This window comes from Protobothrops mucrosquamatus, unplaced genomic scaffold, assembly GCF_001527695.2.
Source record: "Protobothrops mucrosquamatus isolate PMUCROS unplaced genomic scaffold, P.Mucros_1.0 scaffold42, whole genome shotgun sequence".
Lineage (NCBI taxonomy): Eukaryota > Metazoa > Chordata > Lepidosauria > Squamata > Viperidae > Protobothrops > Protobothrops mucrosquamatus.
In genome coordinates this window covers 786,480-798,984 of record NW_015386424.1, presented here as the reverse complement: position 1 = coordinate 798,984, position 12,505 = coordinate 786,480, and the positions used below count along the sequence as shown (strand labels likewise).

General features: G+C 36.9%; 1 protein-coding gene across 1 annotated transcript in view; it reads left to right on the top strand.

The window, feature by feature from the left end:
• DIP2C (disco interacting protein 2 homolog C) overlaps window positions 1–12,505 on the top strand; it is a 371,277-nt gene that overhangs the window by 272,350 nt on the left and 86,422 nt on the right. Inside the window, exons 6-9 of the mRNA XM_015811492.1 lie at window positions 3,982–4,113; window positions 4,756–4,875; window positions 5,859–6,056; window positions 9,843–9,934. Of these exons, the coding sequence (XP_015666978.1) occupies window positions 3,982–4,113; window positions 4,756–4,875; window positions 5,859–6,056; window positions 9,843–9,934 (542 nt within the window). The remainder of the gene's footprint in view (window positions 1–3,981; window positions 4,114–4,755; window positions 4,876–5,858; window positions 6,057–9,842; window positions 9,935–12,505) is intronic.

Here is a 12,505-nt window from a genome sequence, read left to right as displayed (position 1 = left end):
ATCCTGTTAGATCTGAGAAAGTGGATAGGGTCCTCAATGCTGTCAGTACAATCATCTAACAATTAGATCCTTGTCCCTCCTGGTTGGTGAAAGCTTCCAGGACAGTGACTAGAAGTTGGGTCCAGGCAAGAATGAGACCCACTCAGGAGGAGGGCACATTCCCAGCCCCTTTTACTGGGAACTTAGTTTGTTCCTTCATAAATAAACATCACTGGATCCCATCTATGTGGACAACTTCTGTCCAGTCTATATACAAAATGAATTTTTTGCAATTTTGGAAGATCCTGGATGAAACAGATTCCTTCCAGTCAGGTTTCAGGTACAGTTATGGGATAGAAGCAACATTGGTTGCACTTGTGGATGATCTATGGCAAGGGAAGGGTGACCATGTGCATCCATCCTTGCTCTCCTTGACCTCTCAGCAGCCTTCAATACCATCAACCATGATTATCCTTTTGGGTCAGCTGCCCCTTTTACTGGGAACTTAGTTTGTTCCTTCCTAAATAAACATCACTGGATCCCATCTGTGTGGACAACTTCTGTCCAGTCTATATACAAAATGATTTTTTTTCAATTTTGGAAGATCCTGGATGAAACAGATTCCTTCCAGTCAGTTTTCAGGTACAGTTATGGGATAGAAGCAACATTGGTTGCACTTGTGGATGATCTATGGCAAGGGAAGGATGACCATGTGCATCCATCCTTGCTCTCCTTGACCTCTCAGCTGCCTTCAATCATACCATCAACCATGATTATCCTTTTGGGTCAGCTGTGGGATCTGTGGCTGGGCAGTTTTATGCTGATTTGGCCCCTTTACCCAAGGCCAGTGTCAATCGGTGTTGATAGGGAATGAGATCCAGTCCACAGCCACTCTTCTGCAGTGGACCAGAGGGCTTGGCTCTCTCCACTCCTTTAACATCTACATGAAGCTGCTGGATGAGATCATTCATCATACAGCCAACAGCATTCATCATCATTCATATGCTGATGATACTCAACTTTATATCTCCATCCCTAGTGATTCTGCTGCTGTCATTTCATGGTGCTTGGAGGCTTAAATGGGCAACAACAGGCTTTGGCTGAACCCTCGCAAGACTTAATGACTCTGAGTGCAATCATGGACCCAATTGACAACTTTGGGGTCCTTTTGGATTGCTGCACAAAGAGCAGATGGCAGTCGCTGCTAGGAGAATCTTTGCACAGCTTTAGGTTGTGCACTAGTTGCAGGCTTTCCTGGATCAGGAGTGTCCTCCGCACTCAGTTTGCAACAGGAACAGCAGTTTCAGAAGCAAGGTCTCACTACCGGAAAATTGGTGGCATGGCCTCTGAAGGCCAAAATAGATTTTTGAAGATAATTGCCACCAATCCTCTCCTCCACTACAGCCTTGGTTGTGCCAAAACCTAGACCCACCCAGGGGAACTTCCCCCTCTGGGATAACCCAGGTCTCAGTATTGCTTCCTCCTTTCTAATAAGATTGCAAATAAGAAGGCCTTCTTACTGACCAGCCTGGTATTCAGCAGCAGCAACTTAAAATCTAATCCTGGAGGACTGCTGCCCAAGGATCATGCCACCAGTCTTAAACAGCAGTGGCTGCTTAAGCAACATGTCCTTTGGGTCCCATTATATCCAATTTATACTACAAATAGTATTTAAAATGAAGTAAATGCTTTATTTTGGGTGTGTCCTCAAACTAAATATAGCTTTTTATGAAGCAAAGCATAACAGCTGATGATTGGTATTACTTTTTGAATTTCCCAGTTTGAATTTCAAGTAGGTTTTCTGACCTCTATAAAGTTTTTTAGCATGAAGTAGATTACTTCTTAAAATGGATTCAGAGGAATTTAATCCAGGAAATCAGTATTAAAAAAATAAATTGCTAAAGCAAGACCTCTCCTGGAAGTGTTGGATGCCATATGGAAATGGGAAGGTTATATCCGACTGTAGCAATGGTGTACTGATGTTGCACCACAACATTTCATTTACCTCAGTGCCTTTTTAAGATATCTTACCCCTTTATGTGCAATTTTTGCCTGGGAATTGATAAGGGTTAGCACTAGATACAACAACCTTAAAAAATGTTACCTTTCTTGGCAGACACTGAACTTGGTGTCAAGCAAGTTAAATAGAAAGAGGTGTTAACTAAAAAGTGATTCTCCCACAAACTTGGAAACTTTTTCCTAACAGATCCTCTTGTAGTCCACCTAGAGTTTTGCCAAGTTACAATCCCATTTCCTTCTACCATATTCTCTGTTTATGTAGATGAACCAGAAAGAATTGCAAAGAGTAGGTGGCTGTTGCTTAATCCTGTTATATCTATCAAATGTCCTTTGAAATTTATTCCCCTTAAGGTGGCTTAGAAGAAAAATCAATTGCAGAAATGATTAACCACTTTTGAGGCCGAAGGCTTTCTCCTTTACCCTTGGCTCCCCTCAGGTGGTTTTCTGTGCCATCAGCATTGCTGGTAAATGGAGAACTTGCTGTGATTAGGTTACCCCAGAGATGGTAACTTTGAGTGCTGTCATCTTAAAGCTTCAGATGACACAATATTCCATTTACAAAAGCTGCTCCTTGATTAAACTCAATAACAATTATTCCTAATGGTTTCAGCTTGGCATAGTTCTTCTTGAGGGATGATGCTTTTGATCACGGAGGCTTTTGAAAAGAAAACTTGTTAAAGCCTGAGATGGGTTACTCTCCTGCACAATAATCTCCCCTCCCTAAAATGTGTGATTTTACAAGAAGGAGTGTGTAAAATTGGTATAACAGTACAAATTGAAGAGTGACTGAGAACAAAGATAAATGTCGGGAACATGTTGAGCTACAGTACAGAGTTGTGAAAGGAAAGATTAACTTGAGGATTGTCTGCTGATGTCACAATGATGGCAATTGATTCAGAGTTGCTTCTGCAAATGCAAGATGTATAGTGGAGAAGAAATGATGTAGGAACTATGTCTGGAAATGGGGAAATAGCAAATTGCCATGTTTCTAATCAATTTACGATGGGCCACTCACCTTTTGGATAATTTTAACAAGACTTTTGTATAGACTCAGTGCTTAATGCTATTTTAAAAACCACAAACTCTAAAAATGGCTGAAGAATACAGTATAGAGCTTAGTTCTTTCCATATCTATATGGAAAATATCTCCAGTGATTTATATATGTTCTCACATATATGTACTTGGGCAAAACAGTCTTGTCTGCTAGAAAAAGATGAATGTTATAGAGACTCAAGGGGCATGCGATTGGATGAGGTCCCATTACTCGCCCCAGCTCTTGCCAATCTAGCAGTTTGAAAGCATGCAAATGTGAGTAGTTAAATAGGTACCATTTCAGTGAAAAAGTTTTCTATGTTCCTTATTTTCATAGTAGCTACATGATAATGGAAACGTCTCTCAGATAATGTAGACAAAGAATCAGAGATGAGCACCAGCCCCTTGAGTTGATCATGACTGGACATGGGAAACCCTTAAATAATAATAATAAATAATAAATAATAATAATAAAGTTGGAAGGGACCTTGGAGGTCATCTAGTCCAACCCCCTGCTCAGGCAGGAAACCCTATACCATTTCGGACAAATCTTTTTAACTATGTGTACTTAAGCATGCAACATGTAGTTGATGTAAAGTGCTAGTTTGCAGAATGGGAAAATAAGAATTGTGAGTGTTCCATGTGCCTTGGTGTATTAGTTGTGTCAGCCACGTGACCACAGAAGGGTCTTTGGACAATGCTGGCATCCTCGGCTAGAAAACAGAAATGAGCACTGCCTCCTAGAGTCGAACACACCTGGACAGGGGAAACCTTTACCTTTTTTCAAAATAATTTTTTGTGGGTTAGTTAAATTAAAGCTCCTCAATTATAAAATTGAATGAAAGAGACTATTTTTAAAGTGGGGGCTTTCATGGAAGAAATTGTACAGTCCAAAAATACTATTCAAAAATTCGTGAATAAATTAATTGGAGACTTTTTTTCCTTTTCAGAAAATCATTCGGCCCCTCCAGATGTTACCACTTACACCTCCGAACACTCAATACAAGTAGAAAGACCACAAGGTTCAACATCAAGAGCGGCTCCAAAATATGGAAATGCTGAACTTATGGAAACTGGTGATGGTATGTCTAGTAAAAGGGAAGAAGATAGGCATAGACTCCAGAAAGTTTGGCCAGGTAGAAAGTGTAGCAGAGGTATTCTTGTTCATTAATATGTACGGGAAAAAGGCATTAATTAATTAATTGAAGTTTAAAAAGTCTTAATTAGCAAGAATTTAAACTTCTGCATGAATGATGACTAGGAAAGTCAAGAAAAAATAATTCAGGTGTTTTGTATCTGTGTAGGTTCAAGTAGGATAACTGGTAGCTCCAGAAGTATCCAGAAGAATGAGCCATGGAAGTAAAGTATTAGAATTTGACATAACAGGTCTTGTTTGTTCTAAGCCTATTTGAAGTGATGTTTTTCTTGAAAAGTTGGGACTTCTCCTGGCTATTCTGCTTGAGAAGGGCATTTATCCATCTGTTTATTTAATCACAGTGAAGTTTAACTAGAGGGTTCTTCCCAACTTTTGATGGTTATTTGCCATATTGGACAGAGATTTTTCAAAGTGTCTCTGTGGGAGTATCAAGCTGCTTCCAGTGTACCATTATTTAATCTGATTCTTAAAACCTGAATTCAGTCAGATTGGTATGCGTTTGTTCTCTACCTAGAATTGGTAGACATAATCAGCCCTTCAGTGCTTTCAATGATTTATTTTCCTGCAGGAGTTCCAGTAAGCAGCAGAGTATCTGCAAAAATTCAACAACTGGTCAATACTCTAAAACGACCCAAGCGTCCACCATTACGAGAGTTCTTTGTGGATGACTTTGAAGAACTATTAGAAGGTAACATAGTTTGACTTCCATGCATGCATTTTGAGTGGGCCTGATAAAATTGTTCTTTTTCATGCTGAGAAAAGGCGTTCAGGTAAGATAACGCCTCATTTCTTGTGCCAGAAGAAAAAATCCCTAGTAAAATTTACTCAGATTCTGTATTTAGTTCTGGAGCCTTGGTAATGCTGTGGTTAAAATGGAGTAATGCAGGCAAACTCTGCCCACAGTCTGGAATTCAATCCTGACAGTGCTCAAGTTAATCCAGCTTTCCATTTTTCCTTTAAAATGAGGCCCCAAGTTGTTGGGGGCAATATGCAAATTATTCTTTTTGTAAACCCCCCAGAGAATGCTGTAAAGTGCTATGGGGCAGAATAGATGCTATTGCTGTTGCTATTTGATGATATAGTTACAAAGAGCTTTATTGCCCTATGAAATGGTGCATATAATTAATAACTGCTACCCACTTCCTTTGTTTAGATTAGTTGGGAAAGAGCAATATTCACTATTATTTTTGTAAACTATATTCTTTAACCATATTACATGGCTACAGCTTGAACATCTGGATATCTATGAAGGATCTTGAGGGACAAATTGACTTCCAAATTGAGAAAGTCATGATTATTGTAAATATTAAAGTGGAAGAAGAAACATGATTGAGAAAGGGCTTCCCAACAGTATGTCCCCTAAAATCCAATCATTATTTATTCCAACATCTCAAATAGGCCAGATAGACCAGTAGGATTATAAGCTTTCTTCAACATGGGTATCTCCAGATTATGGATTTCAACACCCAATATTCTTGGTAAATTCTGGGAGTTGATGTCCATACATGAGGACACTGCACCAACTGGGGAAGATTACTATGCAGAACATTCTGAAATCAAATTCAACATTTCTCTTCTTTTCAGATGATCTTTCAAAAATAAATGTTTAGTTCTCTTTCTCTTTAGTTTAGTGCAGAATTAAATGAAGTAACACCCTCTCACATTTGTAAGTTCAACAACCAGATCCAAACCAACCAAAGCCAGAAGGAGCTCAGATGTTGGCGATGCGTGGGGAACAGCTGGGCGTGGTTACGAATTGGCCTCCTTCACTTGAAGCAGCACTGCAACGATGGGGAACAATTTCTCCCAAAGCTCCTTGTTTAACCACTATGGATACCAATGGAAAACCACTGTATATTCTCACTTACGGTCAGCAGTCTTTTTTCCCCCTTTTTGAGAAAAGTAATACAATAGAATTCTGAAAATCATCTTGTGTTTTTAATTGTTAAATATTAATAGTTTGAAAGCATGCAAATGCGAGCAAATAGGTACCACTTCAGCATGAAGGTAATGGTGTTCTGTGCATCTTGGTATATAATCATGCTGGCCACACGACCATGGAAATGTCTTTGGAAACCATAGCCTTCCTCAACTAAGAAATGGACAGGAGCACCGCCCCCTAGAATTGGACACAATTGAACAGGGGAAATCTTTATCTTTACCTTTAGATATGATCATTTCTTAAAGGGTCCCTTCTCCCAGGACAAATTATTAGGATGCAGCTTGACTGAAATGGAGCCAACTTAAGGAGTATATTTAATAGAGAAGGTTATAATTAAATGGAGAAGTTCATGTTTGAAATGAATAGTGGTAGCTCAGTACTCATCATTAATTGGTTCCAGTAGATGCAATGAGTAAATAATGAGTACCAAACAGATTTTTGCCTTTAGGAATAATGTAGTGAATCACAAGGCAGCCAACACCGACACATTTTAGTTTGTGCATTGAGTACCAAACAAAGGATGAGCATTGTGACAAAATTTTCATGTCAAAGTGTATTGAGTACCAAATTCGATGAGTTTCAGTTGAATACCAAAGTAGCACTGTATGAATTTTCATATTCAACTGAGTGATCTTCATTTGTAGCCAAAACAGGAATAAAAATCATGAGAGCCATGTAGTTTAGAGCTGATAGCAATCGACAGAAATAATAGTTTGGATCAATATTGGCAATTCCTTACCATATTGAAGATGCTTGTTTTTTTCTCATATTAATTTTTCTTTCAAGTACAAGAATACTCTAAATATTTTTCATTCCTGAAGTTACACAGACATCTTATGTATGTAGCATTAACAACATTTATTAATTTTTTTCCCTTGAAAAATAATCAGTTTCACATCACAGCTGTCCTTGCATTCTTGAAGAAGAGAGTTTGTATGTGGATATTCATTAGATAATGTTTTTTGTTTATATATTTCAATTCCGAAATAATTTAAAGGGACCATTTTGCACCAGTCCTAAAATAATTCTCTCTCTCCACATAGTATATATTCCATCATTCTCAGTCTGAGATGCACACCTACACATTCTGGTTGTGTAGCAGCCCATGAATTCAGGGGCCTCCATGCTGTCAAGTGGGAGTGGTGCAGGGTGATTCAGATTAAAACAACCCACCCACCTTTCATTGCTGTTTGATATCAGTGGGATATACTTGCATACAATGCTGTCTTATAATATCTATTTCTGTACATTGTTAAGCGTATGAAAAGCACTCAATTATTGCAGTGTATAAGCTGTGTGAAGTATATTGTGATGCTGAAAAAAATGTACAATTATTTGCAGCTGGTTTTTGTCAAATTCTGAACTGATAAGCATAAATTTGGTAAGACTATTCTGGTTTGCTGTGGCTAAGTTGGTGGTGTGTGGTGCTAAAAATCCTACTGTTCATGATATAATCCTGATTTTGTGGTTTTCTTTTCTGTTGGCATACTTCTCTGCCACAAGTTGACAGCTTTTACACCTAACATATTCATGACTAATGGAGCAAAAACCTGGAAAGAAAATTGCCAAGTTTTATAGAAGTATCTATACTCATGCTATCCAATGTCCCCTTTCCCTGCTCATAGTTATTAAACAAACACATTTATTTAGGGATGTATCTAATGGATTTTAAATGAAATCTTCTGCATATGGTAGTAAAATTATGCCCATTTCAGAAATGATTTGGAAGAAATGCTTTGGACCTCACACGAAAACATGGAAAAAGTCAGGTTTTTTTTCTGGAAACAAAAACATAGTAAATCGTGGTCATGTGATAGACAAATGCTGCAACCAGACATTTTTGAAGTGCCAAAGTGTGTTGTTGTGACTGCTAGGGAGGTACCACTATTTAAACTCTACAACTGGTAATAAGTGCCTTTTCAGTGTCCATTGTAACTTTGAATGATCACTGAATACCCGGTAATTAAGCAAGGACTACCTCTAATCCATATTTTGAATTTGCACAGTGAATTTAAAATAATATTATTTGCCAAAAACAAAAACTAAGGTCAAAATTAACTACATGCAGCAACTTGTACAACTGCAGCCATCAACTACCAGCATCCATAGAAGATCAAAAAGGGCAAGATAACAGATGGAGCATTACATGCAATTTTTAACAACTGTGCAAAATCACCAGAAATCTTATACAATTGCTGAAATCTCATGAAGTTTAACATCTCTGCCCTGTGCACTCTTTCCTGAAGTGTTATGAAAATTCAGGCACTTTTAAAAAAATGTTTTAAATGTTTAATTCTGCTAATTGATAGACCATCTTTTGGGATCACAGGTATCACAAAGCTATTGCTCCCCTTATGTTGAGCCATCATATTGCCATCAAATATGTTTTGTGTAAAGCTGCTTCTTTGTCTTTTGATATACTTTCCTTGAATGTATTTCTGTCTACACTTACATCACTATCTATATTTTAATTAAATCAGTGGGATTCAAAATGAATTGCTTTCTTGTTTGTTTCCAAATTCCTTGCTTGCAAGTGCTTGATTTTCATTTTATATTTTTTGTCATATGCTCTGCCATTAATTACTGCAAATAAAAGGTTTCATCTAGATTGCAATTATGGAGAAATACAGTAATAGTTTTTTTCATTTGCCTATCTGAACTTTCATAATTGGCTTAAAGTCGCTGATCACAGCTGCAGATGACTAATGGCTTGGTTATAGCCTTCTTTGAATTTGAGGCAAACATTACCAGCACTCAAAATGGTCTGGACACAATTGATGAAAAACATTTTCCTCTATGTTAAGCCACACTGACATACAACGTGTAGTATAGTTTGTTCAAAAAAAGTTGACATTGATTGTGCCCTATATAAGTAGCCATGGAATTGTCAGGATAAACATTTCAAAGAACAAAAATCAACTTTCCCAGGCATATTGAAACAGATCTGACTTGTATGTGCTGATAAGACAGCAGCTACTAGCTGAATAATGTAATACCAAGGGAAACCACTTCTGAACACTTGTTAAAAGATAGAAGTATGGTCATAATATGGTTCATCAATTTTTACTGTTTGAATGGAAAATTGTTCTTTGCATAGAGTTTTATTTAACAAGATAGACTTGTGCAAATTTGGGGAAGGATTTAGACAAGATCCAACAAGGCAGATTACCTTTTGGATCTGTTTCTATGTTCCTTTGAACTTCCAATATATTGCATAGAAGTCTATATGGCCAGTGATATATTTTCTTTAATTTGGAGGATTTCTCTGTTATCATTCTGCATTATGTAGATGTGAGCTTCCAAATATAAAATCATAAAATTCTATAAACGTAATGTAAGTAAATCTGGTTTTCAAACTTGAATATCCAGTCAGTTACTTGTACTATGAAATTCAAAACTCTTTGAGATAGAACAAAGGAAGAAATATTTGATGGTTCTGAGTTAGGGCAGTCAGAGCCAACTTTGACTTTAAACTATTAGACCTAGCTGCTGATAAATTAAAGTATAAACTTGCCTGTTTAAAATATGAAGCTTAGCAGCACAGTCATATATTGTATCATGAAGATGCCCTCTATAAACTCTAATATGTTTTTTATACAGTTATGAATTCCTACTTTTTTTGTTTGGGACAAATGTTATCTGAATTGCATTTTGAACCATTCTAAAACTTAAATATTCCATGCCATATTTATACTGTTTTTCTTTTTGATTAGGTAAACTTTGGACCCGTAGTATGAAAGTTGCTTATAATATACTGCATAAATTGGGCACAAAGCAGGAACCGATGGTGCGGCCAGGAGACAGAGTAAGTAACTCTGCTATCCCTGTGTGGCTTTGTATTTTCTTACATAGATTCTTAAAATCCCCAAAGGTGAGATGTTTTATTGTTTGAATAGGCTATTCATTCATCATGGTTTATATTTTTGTGTTTTGCTTTCTATAAACCAGGGTGCAGAACAACTGTTCAAGTGTCACACTAGATCTTTTGATTGATGGTTGCATTCCTCAAAAAGAGGTGGAAAGGCAACACTAAGTTTACCTTAATCTATTAAAATTAAATGAATTAAATACTGTGAATATGATTCTTCCCCATGTGTTCAATAATTTTTCATTTCTCACATTCAGTATTACAAATTCATAACAATCTTCAAAGGGGCTGTAGGAACTTTCAAGGATCAGATGGAGACCTGAGACAACAGTGTGTACACCTGACTTTCAAACAATTTCACCCTAATATTTATATCAGATTTTTAAAAAATAGTTAATAATCTGAAAATAGTCTATTTATAATAGCCTATTTATGTTTAAATTGTATGTATCTCTTTCAAAACGGAGGCTGTACATGTTACAATGGCTTCCTTATACAAAGAGCATTAAAATATGCTTGTCATAGAGATGAAATCAGTTTTGGAAATAAGACTGTGTACGCCTGTATATTCTGGGAAATTCTAGAAACAAAAGAGTTTCTGTGAAAAGGTCAGACTTGAATAAGGGAATGTTGCTAGCTAATTAATAAGATGTTCAGTGCAATCAGTTAAAAATATTCCTATTTAAAAGCACTAACTGTTGGCATTAGAATATAATAGGTTAAAGAAGGGTTGACTTCCATGAACTGGTGTTGAAATCAGTATGAGTGTGGGGCAATTTTCTTGTGTGATTTCTGTTTCATCCCAAGGAGAGGAACACATCTTTATCTCTAGGATAAAAGAATTTTGAACAATTGCATATCCAGTGCAATATGTTGTTGTTCATCACATCTAAATGTTTGTAAAGACCAGCTCCATCTATGTACTTTCCTCAAAAGATATGCCTCATTTGCGCATTTTCCTCGAGATATATCTCCATCTACGTACTTGCCTCAAGAAATATGCCTCCGTCCACATCCTCTTTCAAGATATGCCACAATGTTGTATTAAAGAAACCCTGTTCCTTATTCACAAGCACTAACTGTCTCTATAGTCTCCATCTGATAAACATTGGGTTGAAGAAGAATTTTCATTGCCAAACGTATCATTGTCCTTTCCCCAGTCCCTTTTCTCTCTATCTGTTCTGTAGTTTTCCTTTTTGAACTTCATTTCTGGTATTTTGTTTAGGTTTGTTCAGATCCCTTTCTTGTTCATCCAAATCACTGTGATGGCAATACTTCATGAATTCCTTTCTACTTTTTATTTACATACCTAGTGTTTCCCCCCCCCCTCCCCCAGAAGCTGCTACTTCCTCTTATCAGTATTAAAGTTGAATCAACAATCAGAAAGTCAAAACTGCTATTTACCACAAAGGGGGAGGGGAAAGCCCTACATCTGGCAAGAAATACAGAACAGAAATAATGCTTTTCCCTTCTGACAGTCCCGCACTGTTTTTGTGCTACTGGGAATTGTGGTTTTTTTTCTTCTCAGTGTTCTAGGGAGTTGCCCTGTTCACATTGTGTGCAATTCCCTATGTGCAAATATGTCCTCCTGGAATTTGTTGAGTCTTGTGCTTAGTTTTCAAGTAGTCTTAGCCTCTCTATGGCTCCTTCTTCAATTGAATTTGCATAAGAATACTCATTATTACTTGGCATTGAAAAATTCTACTATGGAAATGATAGCTTCTGTTCCAGAAGATGCTTCATTTTTACAGCCTCTCTTTTCTGAAAATTGGAAAGGAGCTACAATCTGAACAAAGTGAGAAGGAATAAAGCATAAAACTGAAGAGGTTTTAAAAAAACAAAACAAAATAACCTACGTTTCCACTTGTTTAATTGAAGCTGGGTCTGTCATTAATACCAGAGAATGTTAATGAAACTCCACAGAAACAAATTTAAATTTTTAAACTATACTTCGGGGAGCACTTCCCTAAATGGTGGCAAGTGAATCGCCCAAATGAATGAAAAGAAATAGCTTACATTAAATTAGTGGACTCTTGTATATATTCGCTGGTTTAACCTCTAATTGCCTCTTGTTTCTTGATCTTCTCTGCATTCACTAATAAGATATCCCCCATCCCCTTTCTCGTCTTAAGCTGTTCAACTTCAGAGCACTTATGTCAGTTCAGGCCCTCAGAAATACTTTCTTTCTTTCTTTCTTTTCATAAGTGATGGTGAAAAATTAAACTAAAAAGACTATGGGCAGATGTTGAAATTAAATCATTGTCTGTTTTGGCACATGGCCAAAACTGTGTCTACAGAATCTTTTTTCTTGATTTATGATAGTGCTTAAGACTCTAAATCATATCCATAGTAGGCAGCACACGAACAAATAAGTCAAGAAAAGTTATAAAATTGACATTACAGCTAGATCTTTTCTTTCTTTGCACCTTGTGTGCTCTAGATTGTGGTTTGGTGTATTGGTGAATTTCTTACTTAAAACTTGGAATACTTAAAATTAGAATAGTTAAT